The sequence below is a fragment of the Coregonus clupeaformis genome, chromosome 10, assembly GCF_020615455.1.
Source record: "Coregonus clupeaformis isolate EN_2021a chromosome 10, ASM2061545v1, whole genome shotgun sequence".
Classification (NCBI taxonomy): Eukaryota; Metazoa; Chordata; class Actinopteri; order Salmoniformes; family Salmonidae; genus Coregonus; species Coregonus clupeaformis.
This window is the reverse complement of record NC_059201.1, coordinates 26,104,010-26,123,268: the sequence shown is the minus strand read 5'-3', so window position 1 is coordinate 26,123,268 and position 19,259 is coordinate 26,104,010. Positions and strand designations below refer to the sequence as shown.

General features: G+C 44.4%; 1 protein-coding gene across 3 annotated transcripts in view; it reads right to left on the bottom strand.

The window, feature by feature from the left end:
- The window catches only part of LOC121574943 (receptor-type tyrosine-protein phosphatase gamma), a 401,205-nt gene extending 389,066 nt beyond the window's left edge, over positions 1 to 12,139 (bottom strand). For all 3 annotated transcript variants that reach the window (XM_041887647.2, XM_041887648.2, XM_041887649.2), the window contains exon 1: positions 11,624 to 12,139. In XM_041887647.2, the coding sequence (XP_041743581.2) occupies positions 11,624 to 11,711 (88 nt within the window). In that variant the 5' untranslated portion in view covers positions 11,712 to 12,139. The remainder of the gene's footprint in view (positions 1 to 11,623) is intronic.
- Positions 12,140 to 19,259: the final 7,120 nt, after the last annotated feature.

Sequence of the window (19,259 nt, the reverse complement as noted above, 5' to 3'; positions counted from 1 at the left end):
GGCAGTATATTCCATGCACTGTAAAAAAAAAAAAAAAAAAAGTGTAATTATTAAGTAACTAGTTCCACAGCCTTTTCTTTTGTTTACTCAACTTTAAGGTCAAAGTGTTACCTGAACTAAACATTTTTAGTTGGCCCAAATTTAGCTCCAACATGAGAAAATGTAGGCAGAAATTATGTGTTTGCTGAATTTGTCTCATACAGTGGGGAGAACAAATATTTGATACACTGCCGATTTTGCAGGTTTTCCTACTTACAAAGCATGTAGAGGTCTGTAATTTTTATCATAGGTACACTTCAACTGTGAGAGACGGAATCTAAAACAAAAATCCAGAAAATCACATTGTATGATTTTTTAAGTAATACATTTGCATTTTATTGCATGACATAAGTATTTGATCACCTACCTACCAGTAAGAATTCCGGCTCTCACAGACCTGTTAGTTTTTGTTTAAGAAGCCCTCCTGTTCTCCACTCATTACCTGTATTAACTGCACCTGTTTGAACTCGTTACCTGTATAAAAGACACCTGTCCACACACTCAATCAAACAGACTCCAACCTCTCCACAATGGCCAAGACCAGAGAGCTGTGTAAAGACATCAGGGTTAAATTGTAGACCTGCACAAGGCTGGGATGGGCTACAGGAAAATAGGCAAGCAGCTTGGTGAGAAGGCAACAACTGTTGGCGCAATTATTAGAAAATGGAAGAAGTTCAAGATGATGGTCAATCACCCTCGGTCTGGGGCTCCATGCAAGATCTCACCTCGTGGGGCATCAATGATCATGAGGAAGGTGAGGGATCAGCCCAGAACTACACGGCAGGACCTGGTCAATGACTTGAAGAGAGCTGGGACCACAGTCTCAAAGAAAACCATTAGTAACACACTACGCCGTCATGGATTAAAAGCCTGCAGCGCATGCAAGGTCCCCCTGCTCAAGCCAGCGCATGTCCAGGCCCGTCTGAAGTTTGCCAATGACCATCTGGATGATCCAGAGGAGGAATGGGAGAAGGTCATGTGGTCTGATGAGACAAAAATAGAGCTTTTTGGTCTAAACTCCACTCAACGTGTTTGAAGGAAGAAGAAGGATGAGTACAACCCCAAGAACACCATCCCAACTGTGAAGCATGGAGGTGGAAACATCATTCTTTGGGGATGCTTTTCTGCAAAGGGGACAGGACGACTGCACCGTATTGAGGGGAGGATGGATGGGGCCATGTATTGCGAGATCTTGGCCAACAACCTCCTTCCCTCAGTAAGTGCATTGAAGATGGGTCGTGGCTGGGTCTTCCAGCATGACAACGACCCAAAACACACAGCCAGGGCAACTAAGGAGTGGCTCCGTAAGAAGCATCTCAAGGTCCTGGAGTGGCCTAGCCAGTCTCCAGACCTGAACCCAATAGAAAATCTTTGGAGGGAGCTGAAAGTCCGTATTGCCCAGCGACAGCCCCGAAACCTGAAGGATCTGGAGAAGGTCTGTATGGAGGAGAGGGCCAAAATCCCTGCTGCAGTGTGTGCAAACCTCATCAAGACCTACAAGAAACGTATGATCTCTGTAATCGCAAACAGGTCTGTGAGAGCCAGAATTCTTACTGGTTGGTAGGTGATCAAATACTTATGTCATGCAATAAAATGCAAATTAATTACTTAAAAATCATACAATGTGATTTTCTGGATTTTTGTTTTAGATTCTGTCTCTCACAGTTGAAGTGTACCTATGATAAAAAGTACAGACCTCTACATGCTTTGTAAGTAGGAAAACCTGCAAAATCGGCAGTGTATCAAATACTTGTTCTCCCCACTGTATGTTCATTCAACTATAAATTATTATTTTGGCATCTTACCTAAAATAAAGGCTGTGGAACTAGTTACACAAACAGAGTGATTTTAACATACATAGTTGACACACGTTGACGTACATGATTAAATTGTGCATGTTCATTATACAGTAATTAGTATTCAACATGTTCTCACCTGGGATTTGAACTCACAACCTCTTGGTTCACAGCATTCCAATCTTCCTGCTATGCCACAATGTCTGTGTCATTAACTGATTTCCCCTGTATTGCTACACTTTGCACTTCAAAGTAAAGCTCAGGTATGTTAATAGTAAACTCAAGAAAAACTATTTTATTTATCATAGTGATTAAGAAGTAACATTAATACAGATTAATATGCCCCACCAACATTAGACAACTAAACCTAAAATTGCTTAAATAAATCAATCAAATCAATGATGAGAGAATAGTCAGATTAACTGATAATTGACATAGTGGCATAGCAGAAAAATCAGAATGCCATGAATCAAGAGGTTGTGAGTTCAAATCTCCCATGTTGAATAATAATTACTATGAAAATGCACAATGTAAGTATGTAAGATGAAAACTTTATGTTAAAAGCACTGTGTGTGTAACTACAGTACGAATCAAAAGTTTGGGCACACCTACTCATTCCAGGGTTTTTGTTAATTTTTACTATTTTCTACATTGTAGAATAATAGTGAACACATCAAAACTATGAAATAACACATATGGAATCATGTAGTAACCAAAAAAGTGTTAAACAAATCAAAATATGTTTTATATTTGAGATTCTTCAAATAGCCACCCTTTGCCTTGATGACAGCTTTGCACACTCTTGGCATTCTCTCAACCAGCTTCATGAGGAATGCTTTTCCAACAGTCTTGAAGGAGTTCCCACATATGCTGAGCACTTGTTGGCTGCTTTTCCTTCACTCTGCGGTCCAACTCATCCCAAACCATCTCAATTGGGTTGAGGTCGGGTGATTGTGGAGGCCAGGTCATCTGATGCAGCACTCCATCACTCTCCATGGTCAAATAGCCCTTACACAGCCTGGAGGTGTGTTTTGGGTCATTGTCCTGTTGAAAAACAAATAATAGTCCCACTAAGCGCAAAACAAATGGGATGGCGTATCGCTGCAGAATGCTGTGGTAGCCATGCCGGTTAAGTGTGCCTTGAATTCTAAATAAAATCACAGACAGTGTCACCAGCAAAGCAATCCCACACCATCACACCTCCTCCTCCATGTTTCACGGTGGGAACCACACATGCGGAGATCATCCGTTCACCTACTCTGTGTCTCAAAAAGACACGGCGGTTGGAACCAAAAATCTCAAATTTGGACTCATCAGACCAAAGGACAGATTTCCACCAGTCTAATTCTTCTTATTGGTGTCCTTTAGTAGTGGTTTATTTACAGCAATTCGACCATGAAGGCCTGATTCACACAGTCTCTACTGAACAGTTGATGTTGAGATGTGTCTGTTACTTGAACTCTGTGAAGCATTTATTTGGGCTGCAATCTGAGGTGCAGTTAACTCTAATGAACTTATCCTCTGCAGCAGAGGTAACTCTGGGTCTTCCTTTCCTGTGGCGGTCCTCATGAGAGCCAGTTTCATTATAGCGCTTGATGTTTTTTGCGACTGCACTTTAAGAAAAATCTGTCGATGTGCCCTTGAGTAAGGCACTTAACCCTAATTGCTCCTGTAAGTCACTCTGGAATAGAGCGTCTGCTAAATGACTAAAAATGTTAAATGTAATGTGGACTTGGTCTTTTACCAAATAGGGCTATCTTCTGTATACCAACCATACATTGTCAAAACACAACTGATTGGCTCAAACGCATTAAGAAGGAAAGAAATTCCACAACTTAACTTTTGACAAGGCACACATGTTAATTGAAATGCATTCCAGGTGACTACCTCATGAAGCTGGTTGAGAGAATGCCAAGATTGTGCAAAGCTGTCATCAAGGCAAAGGGTGGATACTTTGAAGAATCTCAAATATAAAATATATTTTGATTTGTTTAACACTTTTTTGGTTCCTACATGATTCCATATGTGTTATTTCATAGTTTTGATGTGTTCACCATTATTCTACAATGTAGAAAATAGTTTTAAAAAATAAGAAAAACCCTGGAATGAGTAGGTGTGTCCAAACTTTTGACTGGTACTGTATACTGAACAAAAACATAAACGCAACATAATAATAATAATAATAATATGCCATTTAGCAGACGCTTTTATCCAAAGCGACTTACAGTCATGCGTGCATACATTTTTTGTGTATGGGTGGTCCCGGGGATCGAACCCACTACCTTGGCGTTACAAGCGCCGTGCTCTACCAGCTGAGCTACAGAGGACCACTAACATATAAAGTGTTGGTCCCATGTTTCATGGGCTGAAATAAAAGATCCCCGAAATTTTCATTACGCACATAACGTTTATTTCTCTCAAATTGTATACACAAAGTTGTTTACATCCCTGTTAGTGAACATTTCTCCTTTGCCAAGATAATCCATCCACCTGACAGGTGTGGCATATCAAGAAGCTGATTAAAGAGCATGATCATTACACAGGCTGGGGACAACAAAAGCCCACAGCATTGTGTTTTGTCACACAACACAATGCTACAGATGTGTCAAGTTTTGAGGGAGCGTGCAATTGGCATGATGACTGCACGAATGTCCACCAGAGCTGTTGCCAGAGAATTTAATGTTCATTCTCTACCATAAGCCGCCTCCAACGTCATTTTCGAGAATTTGGCAGTACGTCCAAATGGCCTCACAACCACAGAGCACGTGTAACCACGCCAGCCCAGGACCTCCACATCCGGCTTCTTCACCTGCGGGATCGTCTGAGACCAGCCAAGCTGATGAAACTGAGGACTATTCCTGTCTGTAATAAAGACCTTTTGTGGGGGAAAACTAATTCTGATTGGCTGGGCCTGGCTCCCCAGTGAGTGGGACTGGCTCCCAAGTGGGTGGGCCTATCATTGCTGCGCCCTGCCCAGTCATGTGAAATCCATAGATTAGGGCCTAATTTATTTATTTAAATTGACTGATTTCCTTATATGAACTGTAACTCAGTAAAAATCGTTGAAATTGTTGCTTGTTGCATTTATATTTTTGGTCAGTATAGTTCCACAGCCTTTTTTGGGGGTAAAATGCCAAAATGATAATTTCTAGTTGAATTAATACATGAGACAAATTGAGCATACACATCATTTTAAGTTGACTGAATTTTTGCCTACATTTTCTCATGTTGGAGCTAGGTTTGGGGCACCTAAAAATGTTAGGTTCAGGTAACACTTTGACTGAAAAGTTGAGTAAACAAAAAAAAGGTTGTGGAACCAGTTACTTAGAAATAATTAGTTGAAACAACTAGATGTGTTTATTTATTTATTTTTTACAGTGTGCACATCAAATGAAGCCTTTGCAAGATGTGTGATTGGAAAAGTGTCTACTTCAATGCATGATGAGGGATAATGGACACCCTGCATCTAACAGCGTGAGATGTGCTTCTCACAGAGAGAGAGGGCTGGGCAGGAAACACGTTAACTGAACCGGAGCGCACTGGAAGCAATCAGACCAGCCCACAAAAAGAGAGGGAAGCAGAAGGAGAAAGAAGAGGGAGAGCAGAAAGAGCAGTTTTAAAGCAGCAAAGGGCAGACCAGTGAATAATCCTGAAAGCTTGAAAATAATTATGGGAAACTCCCACCCCTTCCCATTGAAAATAATCCAGTGAAGACTTGATTAAAACAATGAGCTGGAACAAAAGAAAAGGCGACGCCAAAGCTCACTGTTGACTGAAGCAGCTTTTATATTCAGCAGGCCATTAAGCCCAAGCGCTATGGAAAGAAAAAGGGAAGGCAGCCCGGAATCTTCCCAGCACAGAGCGTGTTTCCCAGCAGCTTCCTGGGCTTCAGAGTTTATGAGGCGAAAAAATGATGAGGGACAGAAAAACCCCCGGAGATGCCTAACTGAGCAGAAATGCTGATGAAAACTCTAACAGATTTTCAATCTTCTTCTTATGTTTTATTCAATGTATCATTATTATTACTATTAGTGAAAATATTCATAAATAGTATTATCAGCATTATTAATTGCCCTAATGCTAATTACCAGAAAGCTAATTCAGATAACTACAATAACCACAATACACAACACATTGCAGTGTGTGGTCGTATAGTTCAGCATCTCTCTCCACAAACCACACTTTCCTCAAGAACTCGGTAGAAAATCACGAAGCTACTGCAACATGACAGCATCCCACACCGTTAACTGTCTGCTACCCCCCATATCTTTTAATCAATCTATTAGGGGGAGCTTGGCGACGATGACAGGCCCAGTGACTGATAAAGTGACCTGGCGGACATTAGAGCTGCTCCAGGCAGATAATAGCCAGTGCTGGGAGAGATGATGATGATGATGATAATGTTGTTACTGAGGCCAAGAGCATATCCAATCCTCCCTAAATGTCAACCTTTAGCCTACTATCACACACTGCGACACGAAATTGAAGGCGCTGCCGGCTCAGAATGGATAATAAACACATTATTTCATTCTATCAGATTCAAACAATTGCACTCTCCCCAGACGACAATGAAGGGAAGGTAAATAAATAAAAAAGGAGAGGAAAATGAAAAGATGTGCTGGCTCAGGAGCTTCTCAAAAGAGTACAATGACTGTTCTGTTTTGCTTGTTTTGTGAACTACATACATTCATTTCACAGACAAGGGGACTGATCGAAGGCCAAACAGATCTCTTTCTCTCTCTCCGTCTTTCCTTCTAGTATCCTTGGGCTGAATGGTGGAGAAGTGAGTGACAGCGTGATGTGTTCTGTCTTCATTACTAGTCTGGCTGCCTGGCTGTGGCTAGACTCAGTAGTACACTCACACCAAAGCTGGGGAGTGGAGGCTGGAGCCAGTGCCCTATGGCAGGAGACACCCCACAGTGATATTCAGCAATTTTTATATCCCAAACAGATGTTTGTGCGGCCCCACTGCACAGTCAGCAAACTGGCCCTTACGGGAGACAGAAGAGTGCAGCAGCCTCTTTCACAGAAACATGACAAGAATAATACAGTTTGGCTGTATTGATGGAAGACATCATCTCTCCTGGACAGATTCTGCGCATTAACCAAATAATCTGTCAGGACTGAATGGTATGGGTAGGATAACGAGCAGCGGTTATTAAGACAAATCAGGTTTTGGAATTTCAGAAGGGGGTGGGGGGGACATTCGGCCCATAGACTTGCCCATACCTTGCAAAGAGAGAGGGTGGAGCTCCTCATTCCGGTTCCGTTCCTCGTTCTAGCATCTCTTAATCACTTCTCTTAACATGTATGGAACCATAACTTAATCAAGCAGCTATCCAATTATGCGAGACTTTAGTTCTGGGTTAACCGAGATTACGGAAAACATTTGACATTTACATTTTAGTCATTTAGCAGACACTCTCATCCAGAGCGATTTACAGGAGCAATTGGGGTTATGTGCCTTGATCAAGGGAACATCGACAGATTTTTCAACTAGCGACCTTTCGGTTACTGGCTCAACGCTCTTAACCGCTAGGCTACCTGCCACCTATTGACATGACATTGAAGGAGACGTGAGTCTGACTATTGTGAACAGTTAAAGCACGTTTAATGCTCTGGGGGTAAAGGTCACAGTTTGTAATAAACTATTACAGTCCAATAAACTAGTTAACGAGGTGAACTATACAAAACAGAAAATATTGGTGATTAACTATAAAATCGTATATGCTTTAACTTGCATTCTCTTTCACCCTCTTACTTTGAATTTAGTCATAACTAAAAACGATCACTTTTGTCAAACAACAGCTTGCAGTAACACATACAGATGCGATACAACTCTGCTTTTCTCTCCATGTACCGCTACCCGTCCCACCCAACCCCTAGTGCTGCATACAGCAGCCTGACACCTTGATGTTCGACACACTGCACACCAGCAGATAGCAAAAGAGAGAGAGAGAGAGTCCCAGTCCTTGGGGTGTGTATTTACCCTTCTGTGACAATGTCCTGTTCCTCAAGCATTCATCACTCCTCTAATGTAATTCCATCCTCCTCCTGTTCTGAATTCTGTCACTAATGCTGGGCTACACACAAAAAAAATAGATTTCCTGAAGGATTCTTTGGGAAGGGTGATGGTTCAATGTAGAACCATACAGACTCAAAGAACCCTTTGAGCTCTTCAACGGTTATTTACCGTTCACAAAAGGGTTCTTTGCTCTTTTAGCGATATTTAACATGTAGTGGAGGTGGCTCTTTTGAATATTTTGGGGCGTGCTTTGCTCACAGCTCTTTTTGTGCAACCGTGAGTGAGAGTGTCATTCCAGTTTATCTCATGTGTTGTGTTATGCCATTACATGTTATATATACTGAACAAAAATATAAACGCAACATGCAACAATTTCAACGAATTAGTTACAGTTCATATAAGGAAATCAGTCAATTGAAATAAATTCATTAGGCCTTAATCTATGGAATTCACATGACTGGGCAGGGGCGCAGCTATGGGTGCTGGCCCAGCCAATCAGAATGAGTTTTTCCCCACAAAAGGGCTTTACTACAGACAGAAATACTCCTCAGTTTCATCAGTTGTCCGGGTGGCTGGTCTCAGACGATCCCGCAGGTGAAGAAGCCGGATGTGGAGGTCCTGGGCTGGCGCGGATACACGTGGTCTGCGTTTGTGAGGCCAGTTGGACATACTGCCAAACTCTCTAAAACAACTTTGGAGGTGATTTATGGTAGAAATGAACATTAAATTATCTGGCAACAGCTCTGGTGGACATTCGTGCAGTCAGCATGCCAATTGCACGCTCCCTCAAAACTTGAGACATCTATGGCATTTTAGAGTGGCCTTTTATTGTATCCAGCACAAGGTGTACCTGTGTAATGATCATGCTGTTTAATCAGCTTCTTGATATGCCACACCTGTCAGGTGAATGGATTATCTTGGCAAAGGATCAAATGCTCACTAACAGGGATGTAAGCAAATTTGTGCACACAATTTGAGCGAAATACATTTCTGGTATCTTTTATTTCAGCTCATGAAACCAACACTTTACATGTTGCGTTTGTATTTTTGTTCAGTATATGAATATGACCAGTAATGGTGTCTTTTGAAAGATTCACATATGGCCTTGTTCAATTGAGAACAGTTGACTAAATCAGTCAGTGGTTCTCAATTCTCTCCTCAAGGACCCCCAGCTGTTCCAGAGGTAGCTCACTTCATTCAACTTATCAATTAACACAATAATAACACCTATGGAATTTTAACAATCTAATAAGGCTGACCAGAATAAAAAACCCTGTATGGTTCTTCAAAAGGATCTACAAAGAACCTTTCAGATTGAGAAAAGCTATTTATAGAACCATTCTCCATAAAAGGTTCTACAAAGAACCATAAAAAAATGTTTATATTTGCCCCAAAAAGGGTTGTAACCATAGCGGAATCCTTTTTTGTTGCTATATATAAAAAAAAATTATGGTTTTTCATAGAACCATTGGAAAGGGTTATTTATAGCACCATATAGGTTCCATTTAGAGCCTTATTAGCATGGTTCTTTATTGACCCTTCAAAAAAGGATTCTATATAACAACAAAAAGGGTTCCGCTATGGTTACAAGCCAAATAACCCCTATCTAGTACTATTTAGAACCATATATTTTGGTGTATACAGCATTCATCCATCTCTCCCTCTATCCATCTTCTCTGCAGTTTGACCCCCACTTCTGACTGATCCCTCTCCCTCTGGTTGATTTCTCTCCAGATTAGTGATCAGATTTAATGTGAGAAGGGAGATGAGTCAAAATAAAAGGAATCAGAATGCTTAACAAGGGTCCATCCCCATGTTTCCTTCAGCTTTTATGATGGAATTTCAGAAGAAGTTAGAAATCGTGTCCCCTGTAGCTCAGTTGGTAGAGCATGGCACTTGCAACGCCAGGGTTGTGGGCGCGTTTCCCACGGGGGCCAGTATGAAAATGTATGCACTCACTAACTGTAAGTCGCTCTGGATAAGAGTGTCTGCTAAATGACTAAAATGTAAATGTAAAATGTAAATCAAGTATGAAGTGTGGATTTCTCAGTAAAGTAGCCTACGATTTTTTTCATAACAGCCAAATGGTACAAACCAGGGGTGACGGATTAGACTTGGTTTTGGATTTGCAAAGAGCACACAGCACAGTAATATATATTTTTTCATATTTTAGAGAGAGAGAAAATATGAGAAGTTAATCATCACAAACACACACACAGAGAGAGAGAGAGCGAGAGAGAGAGAAATAGTGACACACACACAATGTATTTCCGGCATGTAAATGACCATTAAAAAGTGATGCTTTGCAGTGCACTTCATACTTTTCCTGTAGCTGGATACGCATTTAATTACATCCTATCTCTTCAGAGATATGGGATGCCATGTAAAATAATTGAATTACATATCAAGGTTACATGGGAATCATAATGAGTCTCTTGGCTTGCAAATAAGCCTATATAGTAGCACAAGATGTAATGTGTAATTAATCTCATTCAAAGTTGTTGTGATCATTTCATTCTGCAAAAAAACCTTCACCTATTGGATTTATATCTATTCATATGATAGGACAAAACAATATGTGTTGGGGATTTCAGGAGAGTCCATAGCAGCGCCTTCCCCTGTAGGGACTGTCAAGCACGCAAAAAATAATTGTATTTTGCAGTCATGAGATCAAATTTAAAAAGCTTGAGGAAACTCGCGTGCCACTCAGTCAAGGTCACCCAAATTAAAATTCTACAAACAAAGCCATAAGGAGAGCGGTGCGAATCATCCTCTCAGCATCCGAGCGAGTAGGTTATAGCCTATATTCGCAAATCCCAAGGACCTTCATTAGTCTGAGCATAGTCAAATATTGACAATTATTTATAGGAATGTTTCTATTAAGCATTCCAAATGACGAAGCTCCTCGAGCAACATTTCCATTGATTCAGGCAGTCATCGTTTCTCTCTCATTTTCTTTTTGGCAAGTCAGAATAGGAACATTGCGCCAAGACTCAAGGATGTAGCCTAGCCTATAAGATGTTTTAAAACAATTATGTATCGGCGTCAAATGGACCGCAAATTTGGGTAGCTATTTGTGTCAATTACCTGCTGTTGCTTTCCAGCTAACGATGATCGTTTTATATGCTTTATGGGTTAATCCATAACCTTGTAGTTAAACTCAGTTGGAATGTGATATAGCCTCATACAACGATACATCTACATGTTTTCAGCGCGGTTGATTAGTATTTTCTGCACTGTAGCAACACGGCTTGGCGATAACGGTTTCGTTACATGGGCTCTCCGCTGTCAATTATCAAGTATATTTCTGAGTATTGTATATACATTTCAGATAGTTGTTGGAACAGAATTGTCTATATTGGTTATACACTAATTCTTATGATCTTTCCTGTTGATATATGCCGTTCGCGAGTTAATGGGGATAAAGTGGAAGGGAGTTTCACCACCTTTGAATGGACTGTAGACTACTGGAGATATAATAAATTCACGAAAAAATAACCATGGAAAAACTAATCATTTTGCGTCAGAAATCTATATTTCCATAATCCCAAATAATATCGTTGACCGTGGTTAGTGTCTGATTTAATGTATAGCCTAATTATGAAAAAGGCGCATGGAACACATTTGCACAGCATTATTTTATAGACTGAACAAGTCAACATTACAGGTCCTTAATTGCACTAATGTTCCCTAGCCTACTCCACGGCGTCTCAAGTCATCGCCAAGCCTGGAAAACAGAGAGATGCGACTTCGAAAAACTTACCAGGATGACTGTCGGCCAAAAAGAGAACGAAGGCAGACAAAATCAGAGACAAGATCCACCAGCAACACGATTGCAGTAGCCTCCGCATGACAAATTGAACATCGAGAGCAAAAAGGGCAACTGTTGAGTTATCCGTCTGATCAAATAATCAATGTCCGCTGCGTAAAAACAGCGCAAATGCTGCTAAATGTAGGCTAGTGACTGTTCAGTGGAATTATATTCAGTGCTGTCTGGAACTTCCAGAAAACAATATTTACTTCTCAAAACCTCCTTCCAAACAGCTTCTTGATACTCCCAAAGAAAAACATGTCAGTTAGGAGAGATCTGGCTTTCAAGCTTGAATCAGTTCATTCAAGAAGGATCGAGGGGATAGGAGCAGAGGACGCTATTGGCAATAGGCTAGTCCATGCAACGGAGAGCTGCAGCGGTTCTGCTGGCGAAAACAGAGAGGGAATAGTTGGAGCAGCACTGGAAGCTTTCCATTCCTCCATCCAGGAAGTAGCGTGTGAGTCGAAGTCTGGCAGAGACTTTAAAACAGGCGTTGGAGAAAAGAGGGAGAGAGATGGGGCAGAGGGAGAGCGAGAGATGCAGAGCTCACTCCTCCGGATCCTAGCGCCGGGTTGTAGCTCACTATTCAAGCAATAGCCAACAGTTTAAAGGGGCAATCTGTAATTCGAACAATAACAAAGTTAACCCGACACTAATTTAGTAAACATCTGGGGCTGAAAAAATGTAACCACCCTCAAACTCATGGACAGAGCTATGGATACAGGGACTGACCATCCATGATATCGATATTATAGTTTTAACCATGTTTTGAGGATATAGGCTACAGTGTTTGTTTACATTTACATTGTTTACAAAGGAGTAAAACAAGCTCATATTTTGGGTTCTGATGGGGTACGACAGCTGAACTAAGCGCATGAAGCATCAATAAGTTATATTCTTCAAGAATCAATGGGTAGGCTATAAACACATCATTCATTTAAAAGATGGATGTAGCAACTGCAGATTGCCCATTTAATGGAACATGGTAGCCTATCTGAAAAAGCAATTTTAGAGGCAGGTTGAATAAAATATAAATTATGATGTCAACTGTTGATGTTGACATTTATTAATGGAAACACTTTACATTTTAGTCATTTAGCAGACACTCTTATCCAGAGCGATTTACAGTTAGTGAGTGCATACATTTTCATACTTTTTTCATACTGGCCCGCCGTTGTCACGATCGTCTTCAAAAGGAGTAGACCAATACGCAGCGTGTTGAGCGAACATGATTGACTTTATTATATTAAAGTGCAAAAACCAAAACAATAGACGATTCGTGAAGTCCACAGTAACAATGACCGTAAAGGAACAAAAACCCACAAACACAAGATGAAAACAGACAGTTTAAATATGGCTCCCAATCAGAGACAACGAGCCAACAGCTGACACTCGTTACCTCTGATTGGGAGTCACTCAAACAAAGAAACACAACAACCTAGAAAAACCCAACCAAGAAACAGAACACAAAGAAACGAACACACCCTGGCTCAACATACAGAGTCCCGGAGCCAGAGCGTGACAGCCGTGGGGATCAAACCCACAACCCTGGCGTTGCAAACGCCATGCTCTACCAACTGAGCTACAGAGGGGTCTATACAGCTATCTGTTTTACCAAACATTATGCACACCTGAAAAAAAGATCCTGAAAGAAAACACTATTTGGTTGTACAATGTTATAGGCCTACATCCCCCTCGGTGTGTGGTTGTAAAAACTAACAAGCACACACAGGACAAAGCCATAACAAACATACATGGCCTTGACAAAGGCTACACAGCTTCAGCTTTGACATATAATCGATTCTGTTGGCAAACTGTCAACAACATACAATGCCAATTGCAGTGGAAAACCATTCTCAGTCAACCACAATGAGCTACACATGTAGGTGACTTAACGATAGAGATTATGCATTAAAGACAAACTGTATTATGTTGCAAACATATATCATAGCCCTTTACACTCATACCTGTATATGGGTTGAAAATGGCAGATTTGGGAACTCAAAACACCTAAAATGGAACGCAGTGGCTGTACAGTAACATGACATCATGGATCTGGCTCTGCGCTTGGGCAACCTTTGCAAATGTTTTGTTGTCTGAGTGAGGGAAAATATGAAAATAAAGAGGACTATGTATTTTGAAAGATGAGACATTGAGGATTATCATAAATACCGCTTTGATGTCATACAAGCAAGCCAAACACCTGTGAGTCCAAATGTGCACTTCACATTTTCATAGCATAAAACTCATGTCATATACAGTGTCAACGTTTATGATCACTATGTTTGATGTACAGTTACAAGATGACAAGACATCATACCCTGTGTTGTTCTGAACAGAATGAGCCTGTGTTTGTCTATTGTGAAGAAAATTTGCCACAGCACACAAACCTGAACGCTGTGAAGAGTACTGATATACGAAGAGGCAGGACACAGATGCAGGAATTAACAAGGTCAAGGTTTACTTAATAATGAGAAAGAGAATAACAAAGAGAGAGTAAACGACACGACGCTAAACAATCACACACAACATAATACAGAACAGTCCAGGGCTAAATAGGGGTGGTGATGAGATGAGGTGCAGGTGCGCTGGAGGTGATTAGGGTGTGTTGGGTTTCCATTCCGGTGTTGCCAAGGTGGTGCGCTCAGACCGGTGGCTCAGTAGACTGGCGAATCAGAGCGCCGGAGGGGAGCAACGGGAGGAGACATGACAGAACCACCCCCGACGTGTGGCTCCAGCCGCAGGACGTCGCCAGCTAGGAGGACGACCCCAAAGACGTGGAGCGGGCCGGTCAGGGCGGCGACGGTGGAAGTCCCGAATTAGGTTGGGGTCCAGAACGTCCCCAGCCGGAACCCAGCTCCTCTCCTCAGGACCATACCCCTCCCAGTCCACCAGGTAATGGAGCCGTCCCCCACGGAACCTGGAGTCCGGCAAGTCCCTCACTGCATATGCCGGACTCCCATCAATGTCCAGGGGCGGAGGAGGCGTACCCCGGGGGATGGCATCCGCCAGAGGACCAGGAACTACCGGCCTGAGGAGAGCCACATGAAAAGTGGGTGAGACACGGTAGTGAGGGGGAAGGAGCAGCCGGTATGATACCTCATTTATCCGCCGGAGGACCTTAAACGGACCCACAAACCGGGGGTTCATTTTCTTGCAGGGCAGGCGGAGAGGGAGGTTTTTTGTGGACAGCCAGACATGATCACCAGGCTGGAATACAGGGGCCTCATTGCGGTGGCAGTCGGCTTGGTCCTTCTACCGACGAATGGCCCTCTGGAGATGGATATGAGCGGCGTCCCAGACCTGTCCTGCCCTGTGGAACCACTCGTCGACAGCGGGCGCATCGGTCTGGCTGGGTGTCCAAGGGGCCAGGGCCGGCTGGTACCCCAGGACGCACTGGAAGGGAGTGAGCCCCGTGGAGGAGTGAACGAGGGAGTTCTGGGCATATTCTGCCCAGGGAAGAAACCTCGCCCACTCACCCTGCCGGTCCTGACAGTGGCAACGAAGAAACCTCCCCAGCTCCTGGTTCATGCGCTCCACCTGCCCATTAGACTGAGGCCTATACCCGTAAGTGAGGCTGGTCGTGGCCCCGATCTTCTCCAGGAAAGCCTTCCACACTCGGGAGGTGAATTGGGGGCCACGGTCCGAGACGATGTCCTCAGGAAGTCCATAATGCCGGAAGACCTGTTGGAACAGGACCTCAGCGACCTGGAGAGCAGAAGAAAGACCAGTTAGTGTAAAAAACTGCTGTGGTGAAGCCGTCAGAACGTGGACGGTCGGTGACAAAGTCTATGGACAGGTGTAACCAAGGTCGCTGAGGCACTGGGAGAGGAACTAGTTTGCCTGCCGGGGCGTTCCGGGGTGTCTTCGTTTGGGCACATACGGAACAGGAGTTGACATAGCGGGAGATATCAGAAGCCAAGGTGGGCCACCAGTATTTTGGGGCTAGAGAATGCAGGGTGTGCGTAATACCAGAGTGCCCTGCCGTAAGGTTAGTGTGCGCCCAGATCAGCAGGCGGTCACGGACACTGGTGGGTACATACACGCACCCCGGAGGGGCGTTGGCAGGCGCTGGGTCCTCCTGAGCCGCCAGGCGGATGTCTTCGTCCACATCCCAAACGACAGGTGCAACGATGAGACGAGGGCAGGATCCCCCAGATCCTTCCTTTCTCCGGTATGGTACATCCTGGAGAGTGCGTTGGCTTTCACATTCTGGGATCCTGGGCGGTAGGACAGAATTGGACCCACCTGGCTTGACGAGAGTTCATCTGTTTCACTGCCCGTATGTGCTCCAAATTCTGGTGGTCAGTAAGAATCCGGAATGGTTGGACTGTGCCCTCCAGCCAGTGTCTCCATTCCTCTACTGCCAACAGCTCCCTGTCTCCAACTCCATAGTTCCTCTCTGCGTGGGTAAGCTTTTTAGAGAAAAAGGCACAGGGATACATTTTCTATGGCTTACCGTGCTGCTTGGAGAGGACCGCACCCACGCCCTCCTCCGATGCGTCCACCTCCAGGATGAAAGGACGAGATGGATCTGGGTGTTTTAGGATGGGAGCTGTGCTGAACCTCTCTTTCAGCCTCTTGAAGGCAGCATCAGCCTCAGGGTTCCAGGCCAGCTTCTGAGGCCCACCCTTAAGGAGAGAGGTGAGCAGGGCGGCTATGGAGCTGAAGGACCTGATGAAACGCCGGTAGAAATTGGCGAAGCCCAGGAAGCTCTGTAGGCCCTTGATGGTGGTGGGGACTGGCCATGACCAGACGGCATCCGTCTTCAGTCCTTCCATGAACACCCCCTGAGGACTGATCCTGCATCCCAGGAAGGAGATGGCCTGTTGGTGGAATTCGCATTTCTCCCCCTTCACCAACAGGCTGTGTTCCCGGAGGCGGAGTAGGACAGCTCGGATGTCCTCCTCGAACGTAGCCGAGTAGATAACGATATCGTCGAAGTACACCACCACCTGTCTACTCAGCATGTCCCGGAACACGTCATTGACAAAGGACTGGAACACAGAAGGTGCGTTGGCGAGGCCGTAGGGCATGACACAGTATTCATAGTGGCCTGAGGTAGTGCTGACTGCCGTCTTCCACTCGTCTCCTTCCCGGATTCGGATCAGGTTGTAGGCACTCCTCAGGTCCAACTTGGTAAAGTACCGGGCCCCTCGTAGCTGCTCGATGGCCGACGGAACCAGAGGGAGGGGGTACCGGTACTTGGTGGTGACTGCTTTCAGCCCCCTGTAGTCAATGCATAGTCTCAGTCCTCCGTCTTTTTTGGCCACGAAGAAGAAGCTTGCGGAGGCAGGAGAGGTAGAGTGTCTGATGAACCCCTGTTTCAGGGTCTCTGCCACATACTTCTCCATGGCCTCAGTCTCGGCCATGGAAAGGGGGTAAATGCGACTCTTCAAGGGGGTGTTGTCCCTCCAGCATGTCAATGGCGCAGTCCCAGGGCCTGTGAGGAGGGAGACAAGTAGCCTTTAATGAAGAGAAGACATCGGAGAGATCTGCGTACTCACGTGGAATGTTGGGCTGGAGGGCGGACTCTCAACCCCCATTCAGAGACCAGCTCCCTATCTATAAGGTTCCCCGCTGATCCGGAATCTATCATTGCAGTAGAAATGGAAGAGAAGGAATAACCAATCACTGTTATGGGAACTAAAAACAATGGTTTTGTGATAGGAGATGAAATAAAACGCACAGAGCGGCGACGGGAGTCATACCACCTAGATAGGGAGCCGCCAGGAGATCTGTGGTCCGTGGTGGTGTAGGGGGTGCTGCCCACCTCCATGGGTGAGGACTCAGAAGCAGGGCAGCTTCCATAGCTCAGATGGGGTGAGCGTCGAGGCTCCGGGAGGTGTTGGGAACGCTGAGGTGTCTCTCTCTCAACATGTCATCAAGATGGATGGACGTGGTGATGAGTGTATCAAGGTCCATCTCGTCGTCCTGACATACAACCTCCGTCTTAATGTCCTCCCGTAAGTCTCTCCTGAAGGCCGTGCGTAGAGCACGCTCATTCCAGCCGGAAGACACCGCCACCGTGCGAAAGCTCAGAGCGTACTCGGACGCGGGCCCCTCTCTCTGTTGTAGATGGAGAAGACGCTCACCCCCGTCCTTTCCCTCCGTGGGATGATCAAACACCGCCCTGAATCGAGCGAGGAAGGTGGGGTAGGGAAGCGCCACTGCCTCCTCTCCTTCACAGACTGCCGTGGCCCAATCCAGCGCCTTTCCTTTAAGTAGCGAAATCACTAGCACTATCCTGGCTTGGTCAGATGGATATGCCCCAGGCTGACGCGCCATGTAAAGTGAAACCTGTAGCAGGAAGCCGCTACATTTAGTAGTTTTACTGTCAGAGCGCTCCGGTATGAAGAGTGTTCCCGCAGAAGTGGGTGATATCACGGGAACAGGTGGATTGGATGCACTGGGCAGATTATGCAGAGTTATGCAGAGTTCAACTGGGCAAGCTGCTGCTGGTCGAGGCACTGGGAAACTCCTCCTGCATCCATTTTCGTGGTGTGTGATTCTGTGACGAGTACTGATATACAAAGAGGCAGGACGCAGACGCAGGAAGTAACAAGGTCAAGGTTTACTTAATAATGAGAAAGAGAATAACAAAGAGAGAGTAAACGACACGACGCTAAACAATCACACACAACATAATACAGAACAGTCCAGGGCTAAATAGGGGTGGTGATGAGATGATGAGGTGCAGGTGCTCTGGAGGTGATTAGGGTGCGTTGGGTTTCCATTCTGGTGTTGCCGAGGTGGTGCGCTCAGACCGGTGGCTCAGTAGACCGGCGAATCAGAGCGCCGGAGGGGAGTAACGGGAGGAGACGTGACTCCTTTCTATGCACACCAAAATTGTAATCTGTTTCCCTGAATTTGAACTGTGAAAGCCTAACTGTTACGAACCCTGTGGCTTTAAAAGTCTAGGGTGGATGGAACAGAGACCCGTAACATAATTAATGCAAATTAGAATCATGGCATGGAAACAGTGAGAACAAAAAATACACCGACAACCATAAACTACCGTCAAACACAAGATGTTTATTTTGAACACACTGTAAAGGTTTGGGGAAAGGGCTGAGCAGGCCCCAAGAAATGAAACAATAATGTAAATACTGATCTTGCCTGCCTCAAGAACCGCTAAGCTACTGCTAATCATAAAAAAATTACAGTGGGTGGTCCGCTCAGGTCTAACTAGTGTTTTTAGTGTTTTTAGACAATTTTCTTCCTACGGGTAATGTATGCCCAAGGGCAACTTGCTTAAATCCCCCTTTCCCAGAAACACACAACAAAGTTACCAAACAGAGTAACCAGCAAATTAGTGAGTACACAAAACACAGGACACATACGGAAATAGTCTCTCTCAACAAACACAACTGACTGGCTTTTAAAACAATGGGAGGTGTAAGTGAAAAACCAGAAACAAGTGGTGCAATACAGAGGAATGTCCACTGATTGGTCCACCTGGGCAATCAGCAGCCAGACGGATGTCGGACAGGTGGGACACCCCAACGACCACCAATCAGGAACATAAAGGACACCTGTGATTAGGGCAGAAGGAGAGGAAAAACACAAAAACACACAGGATACCTGT